Source organism: Marmota marmota, unplaced genomic scaffold (genome assembly GCF_001458135.2).
Source record: "Marmota marmota marmota unplaced genomic scaffold, marMar, whole genome shotgun sequence".
Taxonomy (NCBI): domain Eukaryota; kingdom Metazoa; phylum Chordata; class Mammalia; order Rodentia; family Sciuridae; genus Marmota; species Marmota marmota.
Genome location: NW_026000016.1, coordinates 34,340,645 through 34,365,163, shown reverse-complemented (window position 1 = coordinate 34,365,163; position 24,519 = coordinate 34,340,645). Strand labels below are relative to the sequence as shown.

General features: G+C 35.3%; 1 protein-coding gene across 1 annotated transcript in view; it reads right to left on the bottom strand.

Annotated features, from left to right (window-relative positions):
- Positions 1-4,900: 4,900 nt before the first annotated feature.
- Nsl1 (NSL1 component of MIS12 kinetochore complex) overlaps positions 4,901-24,519 on the bottom strand; it is a 33,692-nt gene continuing 14,073 nt past the window's right edge. Inside the window, exons 3-6 of the mRNA XM_015483663.2 lie at positions 23,098-23,228; positions 21,399-21,453; positions 8,502-8,569; positions 4,901-6,778 (exon numbers count right to left, since the gene is read on the bottom strand). Of these exons, the coding sequence (XP_015339149.1) occupies positions 6,503-6,778; positions 8,502-8,569; positions 21,399-21,453; positions 23,098-23,228 (530 nt within the window). The 3' untranslated portion in view covers positions 4,901-6,502. The remainder of the gene's footprint in view (positions 6,779-8,501; positions 8,570-21,398; positions 21,454-23,097; positions 23,229-24,519) is intronic.

Here is a 24,519-nt window from a genome sequence, read left to right as displayed (position 1 = left end):
GAGGGCTGGGGCTGTAGCTCAGTGGTAGAGTGCCCGCCTCGCACGTGTGAGGCACTGGGTTCGATCCTCAGCACCACATAAAAATAAAGATACTGTGTCCAACTACAACCAAAAAAAAAAAAAACACTAAAGAAAAAGAAAGAAATGAGGAATCCTAAGAAAAAAATTATTAGTTTCCAAGTCAAATTATGTTAAATATTCATGAAAAATAAAATTATAGGCCAGAAACACTGGCTACTTGCCAATGTTCATTCTGAATAATAATTCTTGCACAAATAATAGCCATCTTTGTCTTTTGAAGCAAACCCAAAAAAAGCCTAAAATTAATCCCACAAATACAAATTAACTGATTTCAGAATAACAAATTCAAAGCCAGTATTGTCATTTGCACATTAAGTTGATATGCAACTCTAGCTGAGAGGTAGAGCACAGGTGTGGCATGCACAAGGCCTTGGGTCCCAACCCCAGCACTCCAAACAAATAAAATCCTACATATAAAAAAATGCATCTGCTCCTGTATAGAACTGATTTGTTTTCAGCACTGAATGAATCATCACACAGCCTCCCCCTCTTGTTTTAAGGAAAGATATACGTCAAGGAAATCAATAGAATACATTACTTATACAATTCCTCAAAAGCAGCAAGGCAGCCAAGAGTTGATGGCATTTAAGGAAAGTAAAAAATTTGCACTCTTAATGTCCACTGATGTGATTTGTGCCAACTTCAAACAAAACAAAACAAAGACCCCCAAAAACCACCACCAACAAAAATAAAACCCAACCTAAAAACACTTTTCACCTAGTATACATGAAATGAAATGAAAAGAAACACAATATTATATCATATCCCAGCACAGACTTACTATGTTTGTATCAATGACTCACTAGTAAGAATTATTTGTTGGTTAAATAAAGTCCTGTCTAAGTAGTAGATGGTAATCTAAACACTGACAGCACCTATAGTCTCAAACAAAAGAGCTTATGAATCCAGATTAATTCTCTTTGGCCGCAGTGGATACCATTTTCTCTGGGGGCAGTCTTTAGTTCGCTTTCTTTTCAGTACCATATCAGAGGTTTTCCTGGGAGCAGTCTCCATTGGTGTGGTTTCTATTTGTGTTATAAAGCTCTCGGGTTTAGCATCTGGTTTTCTACAACTGGAAAAGATTTCTTGGTGGATCCTCTGGAGCTGAATAATAGGTTGCATCTTCAAAACTTGGGAAAATCCATCTCCTTGTTCAATCAATGCAGGCAAAGCCTTAAAAAAGTAACAATCAACATCAATCTCAGGTTGTAATACAAACATATGGACGCAGCACTATCTTCAGGTCAAGGCTTTTTTGAGACCTAATTTCTTGGGGTTATGGATATTCTGCTTTTATCTTCAAAATAACAGTTTAAGCCGAGGAATTTTTACTAAAAGCTAAGACTAGAAAGATTTATTCTTATCCTACAATGTCTGGTATTAAAATTAAATTCAACAGAATGGAATAACAGAATTTCAGAGCTAAGGATCTAATGTCTGAAATTCTGTATTTTAGGATTAAGGAGTACTTTGCAAAGCTTAATAATCAAGAAGAGGGATCAGTACATTTTTCTTGTAAAGGACCAGACAGTAAATAGTTTTGCTCTGGAGGTTTGCGTCTCCTACCATAAGAATGCAATTCTGCTGTTGTAATGTGAAAGAAACCTCAGAAAATAAGTGAATGAATGGACATAGCTATATTTTAGTAAAACTTTATTTACAAAAATGGGATAAGTGCGGGGCTGGGGATGTGGCTCAAGCGGTAGCGCGCTCGCCTGGCATGCGTNATTAATTGGGTTATTTGACTTTTTGGTGTGAAGTTTTTTGAGTTCTTTATACATTCTAGATATTAATCCTTTGTCAAAAGAGTAGCTAGAAAAGGTTTTCTTTCATTCTGTAGGTTTTCTCTTCACATTCATAATTATTTCCTTTGCTGTGCAGATTTTAATTTGATACCATCCAATTTACTAACTCTTGACATTATTTCTTGGGCTTTAGAGGTCCTACTGAGAAAGTCATTGCCTATACCTATGTACTGAAGTGTTGATCCTATGTTTTCTTCTAGGAGTTGCATAGTTTTTGCTCTAATTTCCAGGTTTTTTGACAGATTTTGATTTTTACACAGGGTGAGAGATAAGGGTCTAATTTTATTCTTCTATATATAGATAACCAGTTTTTCCAGCACCATTGGTTTTTTGGTTTTTTTTTTTGAGAGAGAGAGAGAGAGAGAGATTTTTTTTTAATTATTTATTTATTTATTTTTTAGTTTTTGGTGGACACAACATCTTTATTTATTTTTTTATGTGGTGCTGAGGATCAAACCCAGCACCCTGCGCATGCCAGGCAAGCGCGTTACCGCTTGAGCCACATCCCCAGCCCAACACCATTTGTTAAAAAGGCATCTTTTCTCCAATGTATGTTTTTGGCACCTCTGTCAAGGATCAGATAATTATAGATTTGTGGTTTGTCTTTGGGTCTTCTATTCTGCACCACTGCTCTGTGTGTCTGTTTTTATGCCAGTTTTTGTTACTATAACTCTGCAGTACAGTTTGAAGTTGGGTATTGTAATGCCTCCAGCATTGCTTTTTTGGCTTACAACTGCTTTGGCTCTTCTGGGTCTTCTTCCAAGTGAATTTTAGGACTATTTTTTTCTAGATCTGTGAAGAATAGCATTGGTATTTTGATGGGGTTTGCAATGAATCTGTATATTGCTTTTGGAAGTATGTCCATGTTAATGATATTAATTCTGCCTATCCATGAACATGGGAGGTCTTTCCAACTTCTGAGGTCTTCTTCCGTTTCTTTCTTTAGTGTTCTATAGTTTTCACCCTAGAGGTTTTTCACCTCCTTGGTTAGATTTATTCTGAGGTATTTTAGGGTTTTTTTGTTTTGTTTTTTTGAGGCCATTGTGAATGGAATTGTTTTCCTGATTTCTTTCCTGGCAGAAAGCTATTTATTGACTTTTGTATGTTGACTTTGTATGCCAATCTCTCTTCTTAACAGTGTATACTTCTTCAATATTATTGATAGTCATCTTTATCTTAGTTAATAATCTAAAACACTGTCTTTTCCAAATGGTATTTCTATATTAAACTCTGCTATAACTGTATAGTGAAACTTGGGCTCTCAAGATTGCAAGCCTCAGCTGTCTGTCTAGAGCTAGATATTTTTTTAAATTTAATTATAAACATTTCCAGAAACAAAACTAGAAAGATTATAAACATCCATCACACAGATTCAGCATTACCAAGATTTTTGCCACATTTGCTTAATCTATTTTTTTCTTTTTTTTTTTTAAATATTTATTTATTTATTTTTAGTTTTCAGCGGACACAACATCTTTGTATGTGGTGCTGAGGATCGAACCCCGGGCCGCACGCATGCCAGGCGAGCACACTACCGCTTGAGCCACATCCCCAGCCCCTATTTTTTTCTTTGATGAAATTTTACAGAGCAAATTCAAGACATCATGTCATTCTATGTATTTCAATATTTAGCCCTTAAAAGGTGGGGCACTTCCTTACATAATTAAAATGAAATTATGTTATTAATCTAATAAACAATTTTTGTTTCTGCTTGGGAATTTCTGAAGTAAAACCAATCATACAGAATTTCAATACTGATAGGATATAGCCAGATGTGAGTGGTGGGAACATGCGGTTAAGGGAATAATTCTATAAAGCCCACTATGCTGACCCTCACATGTTTCTTTTCGTTTGTTTGTTTTGGAACTGGGGATTGAACCCAGGGGCACTCAACCACTGACCACATCCCCCGCCTTTTTTTTTTTCCCCAATTTTTTTTTAGTTGTTGATGGACCTTTATTTTATTCATTTATTTATATGCAGTGCTGAGAATCAAACCCAGTGCCTCACACATGTGAGGCAAGTGCCCTACCATTGAGCCATAACCCCTGCATCCCCAACCCTTTTTTATATTTTATTTAGAGACAGCATCTCACTAAGGTGCTTAGGACCTCACTAAGTTACTGAAGCTGGATTTGAACTCACACTCCTCCTGCTTCAGCTTCCCCAGACAGTGGAATTACAGGCATGTACCACCACTCCCAGCTACATGTTTCTTTTTAAAAAGCATTTACCTGCATCCCTGCCTGGCTTAAGTTGACAGGATATGTTGCATTCCTTAGCAAATAACCTGTATCTGCAGGAGAAATGCAGGTCTGAAATGCTAATAAAAAGAATACAAGGGCTGGGGTTATGGCTCAGTGGCAGAGTGCTTGCCTAGCACATGTAAGGCATCGGGTTCGATCCTCAGCACCATACCAAATAAAATAAAGGCATTCTGTCCATCTACAACTATTAAAAAAAGAATATAAGTCACCCTGAAAGGGGTGAAGGGGGGAGGATTTTTGTGACCCTTATACTGACCAGATCCCAGATCAGGATAATTCTCTCTAAACATAAAATCTATAAGAACAGGTTCTAATTAGGACTAATCAGCATGGGTCAAAGTGACCTACAGTTGTCATAACAGTGGGAACCTGAAAGTCTGACATCATCTTGCTGTCAATTAAAAGTCAAGAGGTGGGCATGACTCTCTGGAAATTTCATTGGGAGCCCTCTCTGGGTCTTCCTCCAAGTGAATTTTAGGATTATCTCCCAATAAAACTGGAAAGCCAGAGCAGCATGCCATCCCTCTCCTGAGAGGACCTACTCTTTCCCTTAAGAGTGTCCCCTTTTCCTCTTTTCTATCCCTTCTAATAAATTCATGCCTGTTACCTTGAGTGACATGTCTGAAATCTTTCTGGCATGACTGCAAGAAAGGTCTCTGTGCTACATCAGTCTTGCAGCAGGCCTCTACCCAAAACAACAGTATGAAGTTAGCACTGTAAAAAGAGCAATATTCTATAGCCTCAAAACAATTTTAAAGTGAAGTTTAATATGTTCTGAAATGCAAGGTGCTGACCTGCAATTCAACTAAAGCTGAGCTCAAGAACACCCACTGAAAACTCTTAAAAATACATAGTATCAAAGTCAGTCTTTGTACATTATGTTGATTAAAAACATTATATACAAATATACAGATATGGAACTGTAACATTAAAACATAGAATGTAAAAATGCAATAAAGTGACTTTATAAGTTTTCTTCACGGAAACAGGCTTCACAAATCTAGACATTTATGATTATTAAGATATTATGAGCAACAAATATATAAAAAAATCTAAGCCATGATTAGTAAATTCCTTTGGAAGTGGAGAAAAGTAGTATACATATCAAAAGGGAAACATGGTAAGTTATATGGTCCTGCCTACTTTGCATATTATAAGAGGCACCAAAAGTGCTATAGGAAACTGTAGTTAAATGTTAGAAATATATGTAATACATTTTCTCAGGCTTCCATCAATGATTATCTATTTGACTTACAAATATCCTTAAATGTAAAATTGTTCAGTATTATTGCATTTGTTGTATAATGAAAATTTGCCAGTTAATCTGATATATACTTTGAGCTGAAAGAATTTATGTATAATGAAATAAATGAGGGCTGGGGCTGTAGCTCAGTGGTAGAGTGCCCGCCTCGCACGTGTGAGGCACTGGGTTCGATCCTCAGCACCACATAAAAATAAAGATACTGTGTCCAACTACAACCAAAAAAAAAAAAAACACTAAAGAAAAAGAAAGAAATGAGGAATCCTAAGAAAAAAATTATTAGTTTCCAAGTCAAATTATGTTAAATATTCATGAAAAATAAAATTATAGGCCAGAAACACTGGCTACTTGCCAATGTTCATTCTGAATAATAATTCTTGCACAAATAATAGCCATCTTTGTCTTTTGAAGCAAACCCAAAAAAAGCCTAAAATTAATCCCACAAATACAAATTAACTGATTTCAGAATAACAAATTCAAAGCCAGTATTGTCATTTGCACATTAAGTTGATATGCAACTCTAGCTGAGAGGTAGAGCACAGGTGTGGCATGCACAAGGCCTTGGGTCCCAACCCCAGCACTCCAAACAAATAAAATCCTACATATAAAAAAATGCATCTGCTCCTGTATAGAACTGATTTGTTTTCAGCACTGAATGAATCATCACACAGCCTCCCCCTCTTGTTTTAAGGAAAGATATACGTCAAGGAAATCAATAGAATACATTACTTATACAATTCCTCAAAAGCAGCAAGGCAGCCAAGAGTTGATGGCATTTAAGGAAAGTAAAAAATTTGCACTCTTAATGTCCACTGATGTGATTTGTGCCAACTTCAAACAAAACAAAACAAAGACCCCCAAAAACCACCACCAACAAAAATAAAACCCAACCTAAAAACACTTTTCACCTAGTATACATGAAATGAAATGAAAAGAAACACAATATTATATCATATCCCAGCACAGACTTACTATGTTTGTATCAATGACTCACTAGTAAGAATTATTTGTTGGTTAAATAAAGTCCTGTCTAAGTAGTAGATGGTAATCTAAACACTGACAGCACCTATAGTCTCAAACAAAAGAGCTTATGAATCCAGATTAATTCTCTTTGGCCGCAGTGGATACCATTTTCTCTGGGGGCAGTCTTTAGTTCGCTTTCTTTTCAGTACCATATCAGAGGTTTTCCTGGGAGCAGTCTCCATTGGTGTGGTTTCTATTTGTGTTATAAAGCTCTCGGGTTTAGCATCTGGTTTTCTACAACTGGAAAAGATTTCTTGGTGGATCCTCTGGAGCTGAATAATAGGTTGCATCTTCAAAACTTGGGAAAATCCATCTCCTTGTTCAATCAATGCAGGCAAAGCCTTAAAAAAGTAACAATCAACATCAATCTCAGGTTGTAATACAAACATATGGACGCAGCACTATCTTCAGGTCAAGGCTTTTTTGAGACCTAATTTCTTGGGGTTATGGATATTCTGCTTTTATCTTCAAAATAACAGTTTAAGCCGAGGAATTTTTACTAAAAGCTAAGACTAGAAAGATTTATTCTTATCCTACAATGTCTGGTATTAAAATTAAATTCAACAGAATGGAATAACAGAATTTCAGAGCTAAGGATCTAATGTCTGAAATTCTGTATTTTAGGATTAAGGAGTACTTTGCAAAGCTTAATAATCAAGAAGAGGGATCAGTACATTTTTCTTGTAAAGGACCAGACAGTAAATAGTTTTGCTCTGGAGGTTTGCGTCTCCTACCATAAGAATGCAATTCTGCTGTTGTAATGTGAAAGAAACCTCAGAAAATAAGTGAATGAATGGACATAGCTATATTTTAGTAAAACTTTATTTACAAAAATGGGATAAGTGCGGGGCTGGGGATGTGGCTCAAGCGGTAGCGCGCTCGCCTGGCATGCGTGCAGCCCGGGTTCGATCCTCAGCACCACAAACAAACAAAGATGTAGTGTACGCCAAAAAAAACCTAAAAAATAAATATTGAAAATTCTCTCTCTCTCTCTCTCTTAAAAAAAAAAAATGGGGTAGGCTGAATTTTAGCTTGGCCTACCCTAATTTGCCAATACCCAATCAAGAACATGCTGAGAGAGAGATAATTACTAGAAAATTATAGAATCAATCCAAACCTCAAAAGAATATTACAGAAAATTAACATTAGAACAGGGGAGATTCTGAAGGAGTTTAAAAATAATTTTCATATACTAGAACTCCAAATGTTTCCTGTTTGGATAAAATAAATATCAAACCATAAACATTTTCATTATAATAATATCAAGATTCTCCAGTTGGAGGAGTAGTATAATATAGTGATTAAGAGTATAGATTCTAGGTGAGGTGTGGGGATTGCTCAGTGGTACAGTAAGTCCTTTTAACATATGTGAGGCCTTGCATTCAGCTGCCAAATACCGAAAGAGAGAGAGAGAGAGAGAGAGAGAGAGAGAGAGAGAGAGAGAGAGAAAAGTATATAAATTCTAGAGCCAAACATTCACGGTTTAAATCCTGGCTTGGCTACCTTAGCATCTCAGTTTCCTTATCTGTAAAATGGGGGAAATATAGTACCTATAACATAGGGTTAGTATAAGGATTAAATGAAGTAATAAATGTAAAGCAGTTACATGGTGCCTGATTCACTCCAAGTAGACAATAAATGTTAGCTAGTATTATTAACCAGAATCATCTAATGGGCTGCTAATACTCAGCCCATTAGATGATTCTGGATAATAATACCAACCTTTAATATACCTTTAATGTGCCTAATAAAGTGTTCTGAATTTTATTGTTGCTTGATACATTTATTAAACATCTATTTATTTATTTTTAAATATTTTTTAGTTGTAGAGGGACACACAATATCTTTGTTTATTAATTTATTTTTATGTGGTGCTGAGGATAAAACCAGTGCCTCACACATGCTAGAGGCAAGCACTCTACCACTGAGCCCCAGCCCCAGCCCATTAAACATCTATTTAAAAGACTAAGAATTATAATACACTAAAACACATATAGATGTTGAGAGTAAATAAGTAGTCATTCATTTTGTTCACTTTATACTTTTTTATCACATAGTTTTTACCTTGACGGCTTCACTGATCACCTTAGCTATGGTTTCCCCTCTGCATTTCAGACTTTCCATGCGAGAATCTACAAAAACATCACCAAGCAATATTAGGTTTTTTAATCAAACAGCAAATCATAGAAGCATTCAGATGCTATCTGGACACAAATCTGTTAGGACCATTTGCTTTAACTTAATCTTCCTTAGATTGCCTTGTAATCTATTAAAACAAACATCCTAGTAAGTTAATTTGGATAAATGAAAAGACTATAAGAACATTAAAACAGTAAAGTAAAACTAAAAGTTAGAGGCATAAGGTAGTAGACAAGATTCTACCATGAGCAGTCCTAATAGTGTGTGCTCCTAGAAGAGAGTGCAATGTTCATTCTATATATTATCTACCATCATATATAACATCTCTGAACACCATCATCATATTTTAGAATATAGGTTAATACTTAAGCAAAAGATTTTTGAACTTAGATATACAATCAGGCTATGGTGGTTATACTAATATCAAACAAAATAAACTCTAAGTCAAAAGTTGTTATCAAAAAGACTTTATTGATAAAAGGAAGTCAATCAATTCAGAAGCTCTATCAATTATTAACCCAACAAGAGCTCTGTTTTGGTTACTGTTTGCATGGAATATCTTCATTCATTTTTTCAATTTCAACCTGTTCATGCCTTTGGATTTCAAATGACTCTCTCTAGACGGAATATAGTTCAATCATGTCTTTTTTCTCCATTTGCCAACTTCTACTTTGAATTAGAGAGTTTTTAGTCCATTTATATTTAAGGTAATTATTAATAAAGAAGGACTTTTGCCACTTTTTTTTGTATATTATTATACCATTTTTGTTCCTGGGTTCCTTTGTTACTGCCTTCTTTTTGTTTAATTTTTTATAATATACCATTGTTGTTCTTTTTAAAAAATTTTTTTGTTGTTGATGGACCTTTATTTTATTTATCCATATGCAGTACTGAGAATTGAACCCAGCACCTCACACATGCTAGGCAAGTGCTCTACCACTGAGCTACAACCCCAGCCCCTGTTTTTGTTCTTTTCTGTTCATTTGTAGTATAATTTTCTAGATAATTTGTTAGGCTACAACTGATAACTAGTACAACATGAAAGCAATTTTCAAATCAATATATTAAGGCCTATGCTAGGTGAAAATTAAAATTCTCAGCAAGTGCTATAGTTTGGATCTTTAATGCCCCTAAAAACTCGTGTGTTAAAGGCTTGGTCCCCAGTTTGGCACTATTAGGAGATGGTGGAAATATTTAGAGGTGGGGTCTAGCAGGAGGGCTTCAAGCCACTGGGGGTTTGTCTTCCACAAGGGGATTGTGGAACCCCAGTACCTTCCTCTTCTCTCTTTCCCTTACTAGCCATGAGGTGAGAAGTTTTATTCTGTTGCACATTCCTGTCACGATGTGCCATGATAAGGCCAACTGATCGTGGACTGATACCTCTAAAACTGTGAGTTGAAATAAACCTTTTCTTTTCATAAGTTGATTATTTCAAGTATTTGTTATAGTAACTGGTGAGTAATACAGTGATTTATTTTTAAATATATGCAGATATTTCTTTGCAACTAAAACAAACCTCATTTAAAATTTCAAATATATCTAAAGATATGATACCATGTTAAACTTTCAGTTTTTGACTGAGCCTTATATGATACACTAACAATATCAAGTGTTGGTAAGGATATGAAGCAAGTGGAACAATTACCATGCCTGCTGATTGAAATGTAAACTGGAAAACTTTCTGCAGTAGCTATAAAGACTAAATATATGCCTATCACATGACACAAAAACTATTTCTAGATTTATACCCATAAGAAATGAGTACAAAAACAGTATATGAATATTCAGAGTTGCACTACGCATATAGCCCAAATCTTCAAACAATCCAAATGACAATTAGTGGAAGAACAGAATAAACTGTTTATAGACACATGGTAGAATACTACACAACAATGAAAAAAACTTTTTTACTACCCTTAAAACATGGATGAAATCTCAAAGAAACAACTCAGAGCTAAAGAAGGCAACACAAGAGTACATAACTGTACAATTCCATTTATACGAAGTTCAAGAACACATAAAACAAATCTATAATGATGTAAGTCAGAAAAGTGGTCACCTCTAGTAGAAGTAGAATACTGACCAAAAAGAGGTATAAGGAAACTTTTGGGGATACTGGAATGTTACACAGAGTGTCTATAAAATTAGGAAACAGGATACACATGTGTTAGTTCCATTTTCAAATGATATGCTCAATATCTTTTTTAAAGCAATAGGCCCTATTGTTAATCTAAAAAAATGTAACAAATACACTATTTTACTTATGCTTTCAGATTCTTTTGATACTCCAAACTATATTTATTGTATAATTATAAACATAATGGGAACATTATTTGAAAATGCAGAGCTTAAAAATAAGTATATCCTTCTTTCCAACTATGCAGATACTGTATACCTAAATCAAGGTGGCAGGTACATGTATATATGTGTATAAATTCACCAAGCTGTGCACTGCACGTTATACCAACACACAGACACACACACACAATGAACACAATATATTTTAGCATTTACTGTAGAAAGTTATCTTACTTTTACTTATATAGTAAGGCAATCCTAATCTTCTTCATTGTTACTGCATAGTTTACAAAATGATCTATCACCTGAGTGATTCTATTCAATGTTTTATTAACAGTACCAATAATTATGTTCACCAATTTGTGAAGCCTTCACTATGATTCTCTAATTGGAAGATTCTTAGAGACTAAGAACTATCAATGACTAATGTAAAGAATTCCTAAAACACCTCATTACTTTTTTGGTCTATAAACTTATATATTGCTGAACAACAAAGCTTTCCATCTGTTACACACGCAATGCAAAAGTAGATTGGGCTTGTATACAAAACGTAGTTAGGTCTTAAGTTTGAATACAGATTGTCACACATGAATGTCTGAAGGGATATTCTAAAGTTGTGCAGGACATATAAGATATTTAGTATCCCTGGCCTGAGTATGAAATGCCAGCTATACCCTTCTCATTACTATGGTAACTCAAAAATGTCCCCCAACTTTTTAAAAAGGACCACTAGGGGGCAGTACCTGCTCCAAGGAGAACTCTAGTATTCTTTATCTTCTAGAACTACCTTGGGAACAGGAACCTCATGCTCTCATCTTATGATCTCTGGTGTTGAACACCTAACATGTAGAAGAAGTGCACAATAGTTATGATGGAGCTAGGCTATATAATAGAGAATACTATACAGGCACAAAAGGGTGAGGTCAATCTAACAGGAAAACTAAAGGGAAAAGAAAATCACAGGTATTATAAGAGAGCTGCCTTAAAAGAGGATTTGGTGCTTGGAGGAGCTTGGGGACTATAGGGGTAGGAGGTGGGTGGCAGAGGATATGCTATACCAAAACAAGGGAATAAATCAAGAAACAGGAGAAAACAGGAACCAGGAAATGTGATCCAAAACAGGAGACAAGTAAAGGAAATTCCCAGAATGATAATGAAAGGAACAGATAGGATGAAAGCTCTCTGCAGCAGGCTTAGAGAGTACCCAGTCCAGATTTGGAATAGGAAGGTGGAAGGTTCCCAGATTATTTCCAAGAAAAGAAAGGAACTTAAAAGTGGATTTGATGGATAACCTGAAGTGTTTGGGAAAGAACGAACCAAAAAGAAAATTAAAGCAATTATCATTCCAGAAGGGAGCAAAAAACTATTCAAGAAAGAAATACACTCATAGTAATAATTACCTGACTCAGATTGAAGAACATTTATATAGTCATAACAATATAAATACTAAATACTACTGATTTTTTTTTACAAGAGTGACTGAGATTTGGTTAAAAGTAATGCTTGTGGGGCTGGGGATGTGGCTCAAGCGGTAGCGCGCTCGCCTGGCATGCGTGCGGCCCGGGTTCGATCCTCAGCACCACATACAAACAAAGATGTTGTGCCTGCCGAAAACTAAAAATAAATAAATAAATATTTAAAAAAAAAAAAAAAAAAGTAATGCTTGTGAGATGATTCTATTAAGAAATCTGACAATGAAAGGGAAGATTTCAGGAAAGAAATACAACATGAAAGCTTTCTCTACTTGTTCCTACTTAGCCCATTCCTACAATAGTACATGTTGCCATGCCAATCTACATTATGTAATTTTAGTAACCCTGTAAGGCAAGCAGATTTCATTTGCCTTCTTTTATAGGTTAAAAAAAATTAGATGCTGAGAAACGAATCTACAATTGAAGAGAATTAGAATTTACATCTCCTAGAATCCAAAGCATGTACTCGTCTATATTCTATATGCAACTTTCCCAAATACCACTTTGCCAGGAATTACACTATCTTCAGAAGAACAGAGGTTATGAAATATTTAAAAGTTAGCTCAAGCAAGGCTGAGGATATAGTTCAGTGGTACAGAGCTTGCCTAGCATGCACAAGACACTGAGTTTGATCCCTAGCACCACAAAAAGAAAATTAGCTCCAACATAATGAAAATATCTTGAAACAAAAATAATTATGCCTGATAAAGAATTAAAATAGCACAATTATGGAGTTAAATGTTTTAACTATTAACTTTATAATATTTTTGAGTTAAGTAAATTAAATTCTTTGCATTTAAAAAACTAAGCAGTATCAATAATTTTAAGAACAGAACTAAAGATTTTTAAAAAGAGACAAGGTAGGAGGAGACACATTTAAAAAGATCACTAAATATGTGACTATGCTGTCTGATAATGGAATAATAAATAATTTCCAACAGTAATATCTGTTTAGGAAATTTCAAAATATACAAACATCTCACTCCCTCACTCAAGATTACTCTATGTGAATTTTTCACATTTTTTAACTGTGAGAGCATATAGGTACTCCCAATTCAAAATCTAATTTAAGAATGTCTCACATGTAGATGTCTGGTCCAGGCCATGCAGAATATGGAATAGGCAGAAGCATTCTCAATAGCCTCAATAAGACAATTTTGCCAGGCATAGTGGCAGAAGCCTATCATCTCAGTGACTCTAGCAGCTGAGACAGGATAGCAAGCTCGAGGCCAATCTCAACAACTTAGACCCTAACCAACTAAGCAAGACCCTGTCTCTAAATAAAAAATAAAAAGGGCTGGGGAGGTGGTTCAGTGGTAAAATGCCCATGGGTTCAATACCCAGACTAAAACAAACAAAAAAAAACCCCAAATCTTCATGGCACCACTATTTACCCTCTTTGCCACAAACAATGGTGGAATCCAAAGTTTAGGGATCTAGACTTTGCCCTGAAAAAAATCCTACCTAAACATCACACAGTAAAAACTATGTACCTGAAATGTGATATTCCTAATATCTTTTATCACCAATGTGTAGTATTTCAGTTACACTGTATGTTCAACAAGCCTTTAAGGGGGAGCCTAGAAACTCACTCATTTCTAATAATTTACAATTTTTTTTTGTCAAGGGGGAATGCATTTCTAATTCCAAAGCCCAGACTTTGAACTTATAAAACATAACTACTTATAAGTGCATGGCTACCTATAAATATTGTAGCCTAAGAAGGACAGCATTGTTAAGAAAGAAGAGGAAATGCCTTTAAGTCCTCTGCTTGTAGAGTTAGTAAAGAACTGAAGTATTATTGAGGCTGCTGTATGAAACTTAAAATAGCTCCTTGCCATCACATGTTTAATGAAGAACAAAGAAAAAAAGAAGAAGAAGAAAGAGAAAGGGGGGAGGGAGGGAGAAGGAGAGGACAGAAGGGAGGGAGAGCTCTTCAAATTAATTTCAAGGACTTTTAAAAAAAAAGGGCAAGATAGAGGCAATTATTCATTATACTAGTAGAATTATAAAAGGTTGTTACTGACAAATGAGAACCACATTTTATTGGTAGACAGTTAATCAGTAGATTACTTCAAGGATATTAAAAAATGTTTGTCCTTAAAAATGTGGAAGTTAAGCACCCTTGAGAATGCTGCCTTCCCTAGCTGCTGCTTTCTAAAACACAGGGAAATGAAAAAGTAGAAATGAAAGATTGAGTAATCAGCCTAGTTTTGCTTTCGGGTTATCACAGTGACTAAAGTAGGAAACATGAACTTCCAAAGCAGGCACAAATTCAGGAATTCAGCAAAAATGTATTAACTGACTGTTTGTTTTCTATTTCCAATGTATGTTATACATATGAACAAGCAAGATCACATAGCACAGGATGACTGGTTTGTACTGGTTTCTGAGAATACAACTAAAATCATTAATTAGAACCATGAATAGGAAAACAGCATCCCTGGTGAAAATGAAAACAAAAACTAAGCCATGATTTATGATTTTCTAGAACTTAAAGAGATCTGCTTATTGGACATAGTCCTCCACACCCATTCCCACACATACCTTGCCACTTCCTTCAGCACTGTGAAGTCTCTCTAAGGCATTGTTAAACCCCTTACCCTCACTCATTTTATCTGGCCTCAGAGAAATCGCTAATCTTAGCTTGTAAAGTTCTTTCCCTCTGTTCACTCCACTGTACTCAGTGGATTTTATTCCATAAATACCTAAGCTCATTCCTGACTTAGGAACTTTGTTCTAGCTCTTCCCTTTGCTTAGAGAGCTCTTCCTCTTGATGGTCACCAAATAAAATTCCTTTCCGTTACTACCACAGAAATGTGTTTCCTATCACTTAAACACATCATCTTGGCACTGATGTCACTAACTTATTTTTGTATTTATTACTTTTTCCTCCCACTAGAATGTAAGCTTCACAAAGCAAAGACTTTATGTTGCTGCTCACCATTATGTCCTCCATGCTGGGAACAGTTCTGGCACACAGTAGACATTCAACATGTATGATTAAATGGACAGAGGTCACACACTAAGTATTTATGAGCATGGTGCTATTACACTGGCTACATATAATGTAAATATACTGGAAAAAATTTCATAGAACTTTCAGTTGTAGGTGTGAAAGAGAGACTATAAATAAGGAAACCCACAAATAAATTATAACTAGTAGTATTAAAGAAATAAACATGTTATGATAAAGATCTAGGGAGGGAGACATTTTAATTAGGATGGTTAGGAAAGAACTCTGAGAGGGTAACATTTAAATGAGAAAGAAAACATGGGAAGAGGAGGGGAAGCATGTGTGAAAGTGAGACACCTTCAATGAACTGAAAGATGGGTAGGCAATGGGGGGCGATAGCCAAAGGAAAGTGCCTGAAATGGATTTAGAGAGGCAAATGGGGGTCAAATCATCTAAGGGAATGCAGAGAAGTTCAAACTTTATTACATATATATGTATGTATATTTTTTTAAAATATTTTTTCAGTTGTCAATGGACCTTTATTTATTTAAAATAGTGCTAAGAATCAAACCCAGTTCCTCACGCATGCAAGGCAAGAGCTCTACCACTGAGCTACAACACCAGCCCTGTATGTATATTTTTATATCAAAAGATTTAGGGATTTTAAGCAGAGGAATGAAAATTGATTTGTGTTTTTAAAAAGTATCCTAGATTTCTAGTCAAGTGATTTTGGAAGTTCATAAAACACCCTATCTTTGCCTCAAACAATGTTGGATACAAAAATCAATCAATCTATCTATCTACCTATCAACACTGAGGATTGAATCCAGGGGTGCTTTACCACTGAGTAACACCCCCGATCCTTTTTGAGACAGGATCCTGCTAAATTGCTTAGGCTGGCCTTCAAACTTGTAATCCTCCTGCCTCAGGCTCCTGAGCTAATTAATGGGATTACAATTGTGGATCACATCCATGCCCATGCAAGGCAAAAGTAGCCAGAAATTTGTCTCCTGCAAAAATGAAAGGGGTTCAATGTGTTCTAGAAGAGCAGGAAATGGAAAGTGTCCATTTCACTTTTGAAACTAAGGGCTGAGGTGAGTTTTCCCACCTTGAAAAAGAGGCTGGGGTGGGGGTGGGGGTGGGGGAGCCTGCCTTCCACCACTGTCAGGATCTGAAGCTTACTTAAATCTATAGCAAAAACAATGAGAAACAAATAATACCTCAAGGCCTGGACCTGGACCAGGCCACATGCTGACTGACTGGCTCCAGTATCAATAGTGGGATATGAGCCAATTTAAGATATGATTCTTACATGGGATTGTTGAGGCCAAATGAAGGCAACCACAAAAATACTGGACAAGGAAGGGTGAAAGCAAAAACAAGAAAATAAGCACAAGAAAAATTCTATTCAAGAAGAGCATGAAAAAATTCTAACATACGTGAAGAAATTAAAAACATGAAAGATGACTGATATAACTAATGTTGGGGAGAGGAACCTCCTGCAAATGAAATTAAAATAGAGCAACCTGATGATGACTTCAAAAATTGTTTGAGACCCCCAGGTGCAGTGGTGCACACCTGTAATCTCAGAGATTAGGAGGCTGAGGCAGGAGAATCACAAATTTGCAGCTAGTCTCAGCAACTTATCAAGGCCCTAAACAACTCAGTGAGACCTTGTCTCAAAATAAAAAAGAGGGCTGGGGCTGTAGCTCAGTGGAAGAGCATTTGGCTATCATATGTGAGGCACTGGGTTCAATTCTCAGCACCACATAAAATAAATGAAATAAAGGTCCATTGAAAACTAAAGAATATTTTTTGAAAAATAAGATAAAAAATAAAAAAGGGCTGAGGATGTAGCTCAGTGGTAAGGTGCCTCTGGATTCAATCCTCAGTACCAAAAAAAAAAAAAAAAAAAGTTCTGGATTCTCCAATAGCTAAAGAAAATCAGAACACACATCATGAAAGAAAAAAAAAATAATAAATTAAAAACAAGTATAATATAAAAATAGAAAAACTGATTAGCAAAATTGAAACACTAGGATAAAGATTTTCTAGAAGATGTGAAAGTATATAGGCAGATGTTAGTGGAATATGGGAGGAAAGAGGAATTAAGGAACAAAAACAATTTTTCAAAAAAATTCAAGAACTATGTGTATATAATCCCATTTAAATAAAATTGCCTTGACCCTTACTTCACTATATTCATAAAAATTAAGATGGATCATAGATCTAGAAATAAAACTAGAACCTAAATAAATAAATAAAATTGCCAACAGGTGAAGAAATTACCAATTAAAAACCATGAAGGTAAACTATATATTGTTGAGTGAAAAAAACATTGACAAAACACAACGTATTATGTAATATTTATATAAGAAAGCAACTTAAAAACTCCTGTGCTATCTGTATACAAATGCACTAATAAAAACATAAAATTGGATATACCAAACTCCTAACAGTAGTTCCTATTTGAAGGTGTATGCGATCAGGTAGCCTTAGGAAAAGAGGCTATGGTATATTATCATTTCCTAATTGTTTAAAATTCTTAATTATGTTAATTTTTAGGATAAACTTATATTTATTAAAAACACAAAAACTAACTATAGAGCCAGGCATGGTGGTGCAGGCCTGTAATCCTAATGACTCTAGAGGCAGAGACAGGAGGATTGCCTTTGAAGTCAGCCTTAGTAATTTAGAGAGGCCTTCAGAAACTTAGCAAGACCCTGTCTTAAAAAATAAAAAGGGCTGGGGATGTAGCTCAGTGGTAAAGTGTCCCTCGATTCAATCCCCAGTATCAAAATAATAAAAACATAACTATAAAAATATTTAAAATACAACCACAATTTAAAACCAAGTTAGATCTATGCCAGTTCAACTGGAGGATTTCCACCATAAATTTGAGTTAGAAGACTAAATTGTAGATAACCTGATATATGAATCACTTTTATGTAAAATAAATTATGCCCCCAAATTATCCAGTTTATACATGCTCCTATAAAATTACATGTGCAGAGAAAAATGGACTCATACCAGCTTAACTTTCAATATCTAAAGGAGTGGCAGATGAGAAGGGAGAGAGGACACCAAAACAAAAAGAAAAAAAAAAAAAAAAAAAGAACAGTATCCTTGATTTTAAAAGGAGAATAATATGAGCTCATCTATACAAAAATTTTTGCATTAATATTTCTTGCGTGCACTTGATCTTAGTGTTGGAGCACGCCCCCTTAGTCTTGAGTAATGGGGGGTGGAACTGGCTATGGGAGGCAAGTGGGCCTCACCTTGGCAAGGAAGTGTAACTCAGGATTTGGGCGTCACCCAAGGGGACTGGGCTACATCCCCATTTGTTGTAACACAATCCCTTGCCTTATTTGGGTGGAATTTTCTATCAAATGTCTTTCCCCTAAATAAAAACAGGGATTGGGGTGTGCTTGCTCTCTTGCCTCTTGCTTCCCTTACTTCCCTTGCCCTCCAATGTGGGAGCTGACACCTGAGGTCTCAGAGCCGTCCCTGATCCCCGAAAAACATTATTTCTTGTTTGTGTAGTCTTTTCGTTGCCAGCCCAACTCACGCAGAGGGACCCTGACTCCATTGCCTGCGCAGGACATGGGCAATAGTTGGCGCCCAGAACAGGGACATTCTGCGTGAATTTCAGGCATTTGGTAGGTGTGGCTTTCTCTCCAATAGTAAGAAGCGCGTATATATTTGCAGAGTATTGTGGATTGGTTTGTGAAAGTGAGAGGAGGGAGGAAAGTGAGTGGACGTAAAAAATAAAATAAACTATGGGGAATTCTTTGTCTTCAGAGAGAGAAATCTATTTTGCAACTCAGAAGACGACAATCAAGGGAAGGTGAGGCCCACTTGCCTCACTGCATGTGATTCCAATTCCACACCCCCATTACTCAAGGCTAAGGGGGCATGCTCAGCTCCTATTCAGGACAGCCTGACAAGTTAGGACATAGAGAAGTGAGAGCTTAAGATATGGGAAAAGGGGAAGGGCAACAATAATAAATAGAAATGATATCAGTAAGTGTTAGACTAAAATAAAGCAGGTGGAGGTGATAGAATATGACCATAAAGGTCATAAGGGAATTTGACAAAGGCTCTCTGGGAAGATCCTCTGATGAGGTGATAGTTTGATAGAGAATTGAAAGAAGTGAGAGAGTTGGGCAGATAGTTTCAGAGAGAAATGTGTTTCGGGCAAGCAAGCCTGAAAGCCACAGGACTACTGTGAGCTTGGAACATCCTGGAACAGCAAGGATGCTATTGTGATTGAAGAACAATAAGCAAGGATAAGAGTGAGAAAAATACCAGGGTCAGAGATGATATCAGAGAAGCAGCCAGGGACCAAATTCTAGAACAGATGAAGTATAATGGGAGAAACTGGAGGGTTTTAAGTAAGAGGTAACAACCTGATTTTGCTTTAAAAGAATTCTCTGGATATGGTATAAAAAATAGGATTGAAAAGGAGACTAGTAAGGAAGCTATTACAGTAGTCCTACTAAAGGGATATGATGAGGGCTGAAGATGTAGCTCAGTGGTAAAGTATTTGCTTAGCATACTCAAGGCCTTGGGTTCAATCCCCAGAGAGAGAGAAAGCCTATGATAAACAGAACAAAAGTATTAAGAGGTAGATTTGGTGAGTGGCAGCTGGATTTGGAATGTTTGTTTCAAGATAAAGGCTGCAGGATCTGCTGGCAGTTTAAGGGTGTAGATATCAAACAATTTTACTCCTAATTCTGGTGACATGTTAAAAATGTGATTTAAACTATTTTTGCTTGTTAATGTTTTCAAATATGCATACATTATTTATATGATTAAGAAAAACAATACATTTTCCAAAAGATATACACTAATTAATCCTTTCCTTACTTTTGAGATTAGAAGGATATGACACAGAAGATTTTTATACTAATGCTATGTAACCAGAATGTTGGGAGTAAAATCACATAAACCTTCAAATGATCCTTTAAGTAAATCTGTATTCCCTCCTAGATAAAAAGGTTACCAGGTTTCTTTAGGTGAAAATTAACTGTATCTAAAAAGAGATACTTCAGTATATTTTAAAGAAACAAATTTCAATTACTGTTTTTATGCTGTGCAAAATCAAAACAAATACATGTCAATCACTGTATTTGGAAACTACCCATTTTTGGTGAACCATGATAATTGATTAAGCATTAAGTTCTAGGTCAGTTTTTAAAAGTCAAACTGCGAGTTTTGTGATTTTAATCAACTTCAGAACAGTTTCTAATGCTTGTACTTGTCCTTCTCAGTTTATCCTGCTGGTTTAGGAGATTTGGGAAATTGTGGGAGGGGAGAGAGAGGTGTGAAAAAAAGAGTTCAGAATTCAAGAAAGACAGGGTATTTCAAGCCATGAGCATAACTATTTCAATCAAATAAATCAAGGGTTTTGCTAGGTTCCCCGCCCCTCAATAATTGTTCAGAAATGGCATTTTTGAGTGCCAAAGGAAATTTCAAAAAGTCTGTTAGGAAGATTGCTAAAGTTTTAAAATGTGAGAATAGACATTTAAAAATATGTATGATTCATATTTTTAGCAATGTCAGCTCTATTGCTGCATTTCCATATGTTTGTTTGTATTGATTTTATTTATCTGTGTTTTAAGGGAGACATCTAAGTGGAAATAAAACTAGGTTCAAAGGTACAATAAATACCTATCTCTTAAGTTCAATGTAATTTTATTTATTGGATTTTATTTTGTAAACAAGGAGAAACCAATGAAGGTTATAACACTATGATTTAATAGTATAACTTTGACTGTAATGCAAAGAACAGACGGTAACAGCAATTAGAGACAGAGTTATTATAATAAAATTAGAAATGGGCATGTGTTATAGTAATCTAGGTCAGGAGAAAGCTTTATAAAGTCTAGATTCCTGGGTCCAGCCCTGGAGATTCAAAGACAGCAGGTTTAGAGCAAATTCTCAGAACTCTGAATGAAGAGTAAAATATGAATGACTGGTAGTTAAGTATCAAAGGAAGACATCTTTGATGCTGTACCTTTAGAAGAACAGCAAGAACTTAATAAAAATCACAAGCTCATGCTTCATTTTTACCATAAATGAACACTGCCTTACCTGAATCAGGGTCATATTTTAGATCCAATGGAGGTACAACAGGTTGGTACTGTTTCTGCAAATAGCATAAATAAAACAGACAATTTAATCATATAATGTCTCACGTAATGTCTTTCAACTAATGTAAGAAAATATACTATGTAATCAATAATACCATTTTTTAAGGGGGAAAATATATATTTTAGATCCTGAAATCTGTAGGAAAGGGAGGAAAAAAGGTGAGGTCAGGAAGTCCAATTTATATCTTTTATAGTACTGCCACCTGCTGCATACACTAAGAAATAGCACCATAAAAACAGGTATAATCAGAAAAACCAATCAAGTAAATTAAAAACAGAGCCTGAATGTTTTGTTTAAAGTACAGGGCAGTTTCCAAATTATGAATAACTACATTTCAAAAGTTCATTTAGGAAAACTCAAAATTCGTATTTCCACAGAAATGCCATTCTAAATGATAGTTGAGCTACCATATCATCACACTAAAATCTACATATCCTATATTAACACTTGAACTACTTTAGAACTATTGGTAATTCCACAGTTCAGGCAACAAGAAAGAGGAAAATATTTCTTCTTATTCCTGCCCAAAGTCAAAAGGAGCAAAAGAGTTTAAAAAATGGAATAAAATTTAAAGAAGAAAGAAAGAACTCTTTGGTATCTTCACTCCATCCATTTTACCTCACTTTTAAACAAGTACAGTGGGTACATCACCTAGGCAAGGAAGGAGACAGTAGAAAATACACACGCTTAGAATGTTTTTCTCAAGAAATTTTAAAGTGGTAACACATTAGGTATTTGAAGAATAACTGCTATGGAAGAAAAAGAGAAACGATCTCCTTATAATTTTTTTTTCATAGAATGATGACTAAAGTGTTTTAAAGTATTAAGCCCAGTCTTTAATGACCTAGAACAATCCCTGAAAGGGAAATGACTAGAAGACTTACATGCAAAAGTATGCTGATTTCAAATACTTAAGGCAAATAGTATAGAATAGTCTAAAAGCAGCAAAAATTTCGTATTCAATGGGCAATGCCACTTCCAATAAACCTTCCACAATCCCTAAGGTGACATTTAGATCTAATTTGCTTTGTGGACTTATTTTGTATTTATTCCAGTCCTAATAAATCTGAAAGATGAAGGTATAATACAGTTAATACTAATATTTACAGTAATTGGAAGAAGCAAGTCTATCATTCTGCCTATCTAAAGAGATCAGTCTGAAGGAGTTGACTTCCTGATCTTATGACCCAGATGGTTGAGTTTTAAAGCAAAAAAAATATATATATATATATACATAATTCATAAAGCAAATTTGGAATTTCAGCGTTATAAATAAGTACTCAAATCATTTTCTCCACCAATTTAACTAAAGGGTTATTCCAAAATACACAACCATATACAAATAATATTCCAAATACAAATAAGAACTAGAAAACAGTTAAAAGATAAATTTCCTTTCCCTTCCTGGTCTCAGAATCATTAAGTCATCATCAGGCTTCCATCTTCAATTTCAATTTTAACATCAGCTGTGTTCCACACCTCATACAACTTAGATCAGGAATAAGTCTTAAGAGACAAATAGTACTGATTAAGACAGGAAAGACAAAGAGAACAAAATATCATCTATCTCCATGTAGTTCACATACTTTATTTTTTTATTGTGGTAAAATATACATAAAAATTAAATAAATCATCTTACCAGAGCTTCATGTTGTGCCTTTAAGGTTTTGATGACACATTCAAGGATCTTTCTGGGATACTGCTTACGTTTTGTTGCTATATCTACTATGACTTCATCAAACTGATCTTCAAGTACTTTGATGTCAGAATCTATTTCAGAAAAAAATAATAACTAAAAGCAGTTCTTAAAACTCACTATACATATTAGTATGAAAAATTGTTATAAGTAAATTAAATTTAGAAAACACAAATAATTAAAGAAAACATATATGGCAAGTTAATAGACACTCCTACTTTGGTGATTAGTTAATTTACTCATTCAACAATCCATTTTTTTTTTTTTTTTAGTACCAGGGATTGAACTCAGGGGCACTTGACCACTGAGCCATATCCCCAGTTCTATTTTATATTTTATTTAGAGACAGGGTCTCACTGTGTTGCTTAGCGTCTTGCTTTTGCTGAGGCTGGCTTTGAGGCATGTGCCACTGCACCCAGCTGAACAATCCACTTTTGAGCACCAATAGGAAGTCAGGCCTAAACCAGAGAAATATAAATGTTAACCTAATATGATCCCAAGAAACAGATAACTGCAATTTGATAAATCAACAGAGGTATTAGCAAAATGTCATCAGGACACAGAAAATGAAACACTAACTATGTCTGGAGTTAAAGACTTTTAAAAGGAAGTAATATTTGAGCCTGGCTCAGTGGTACAGTTTTGTTATTCCAGCAACTCATGAGACTAAAGCAGGAGGATTGTGAGTTCAAGGCCAGCCTTGGCAACTTAGCAAAAAAAATATAAAGAGCTGGGGATATAGCTTGGTGGTAGAGCACTCCTGGGCTCATTCCCTAATACAAAAAAGAAATAACATTTGAGCTCAAAATATAATTGTAAATCCACTGGATACTTCAAAGAAAGAAAACTACAGACCAATATCTCTAATGAACCTAGATGCAAAAATCCTCAATAAAATTTTGGTGAATCGGATACAAAAACATATCAAAAAAATTGTGCACCATGACCAAGTAGGATTCATCCCTGGGATGCAAGGCTGTTTCAATATACGGAAATCAATAAATGTTATTCACCACATCAATAGACTTAAAAATAAGAACCATATGATCATCTCGATAGATGCGGAAAAAGCATTCGACAAAGTACAGCATCCCTTTATGTTCAAAACTCTAGAAAAACTAGGGATAACAGGAACATACCTCAATATTGTAAAAGCAATCTATGCTAAGCCTCAGGCTAGCATCATTCTGAATGGAGAAAAACTGAAGGCATTCCCTCTAAAATCTGGAACAAGACAGGGATGCCCTCTCTCTCCACTTCTGTTCAACATAGTTCTCGAAACACTGGCCAGAGCAATTAGACAGACGAAAGAAATTAAAGGCATCAAAATAGGAAAAGAAGAACTTAAATTATCACTATTTGCAG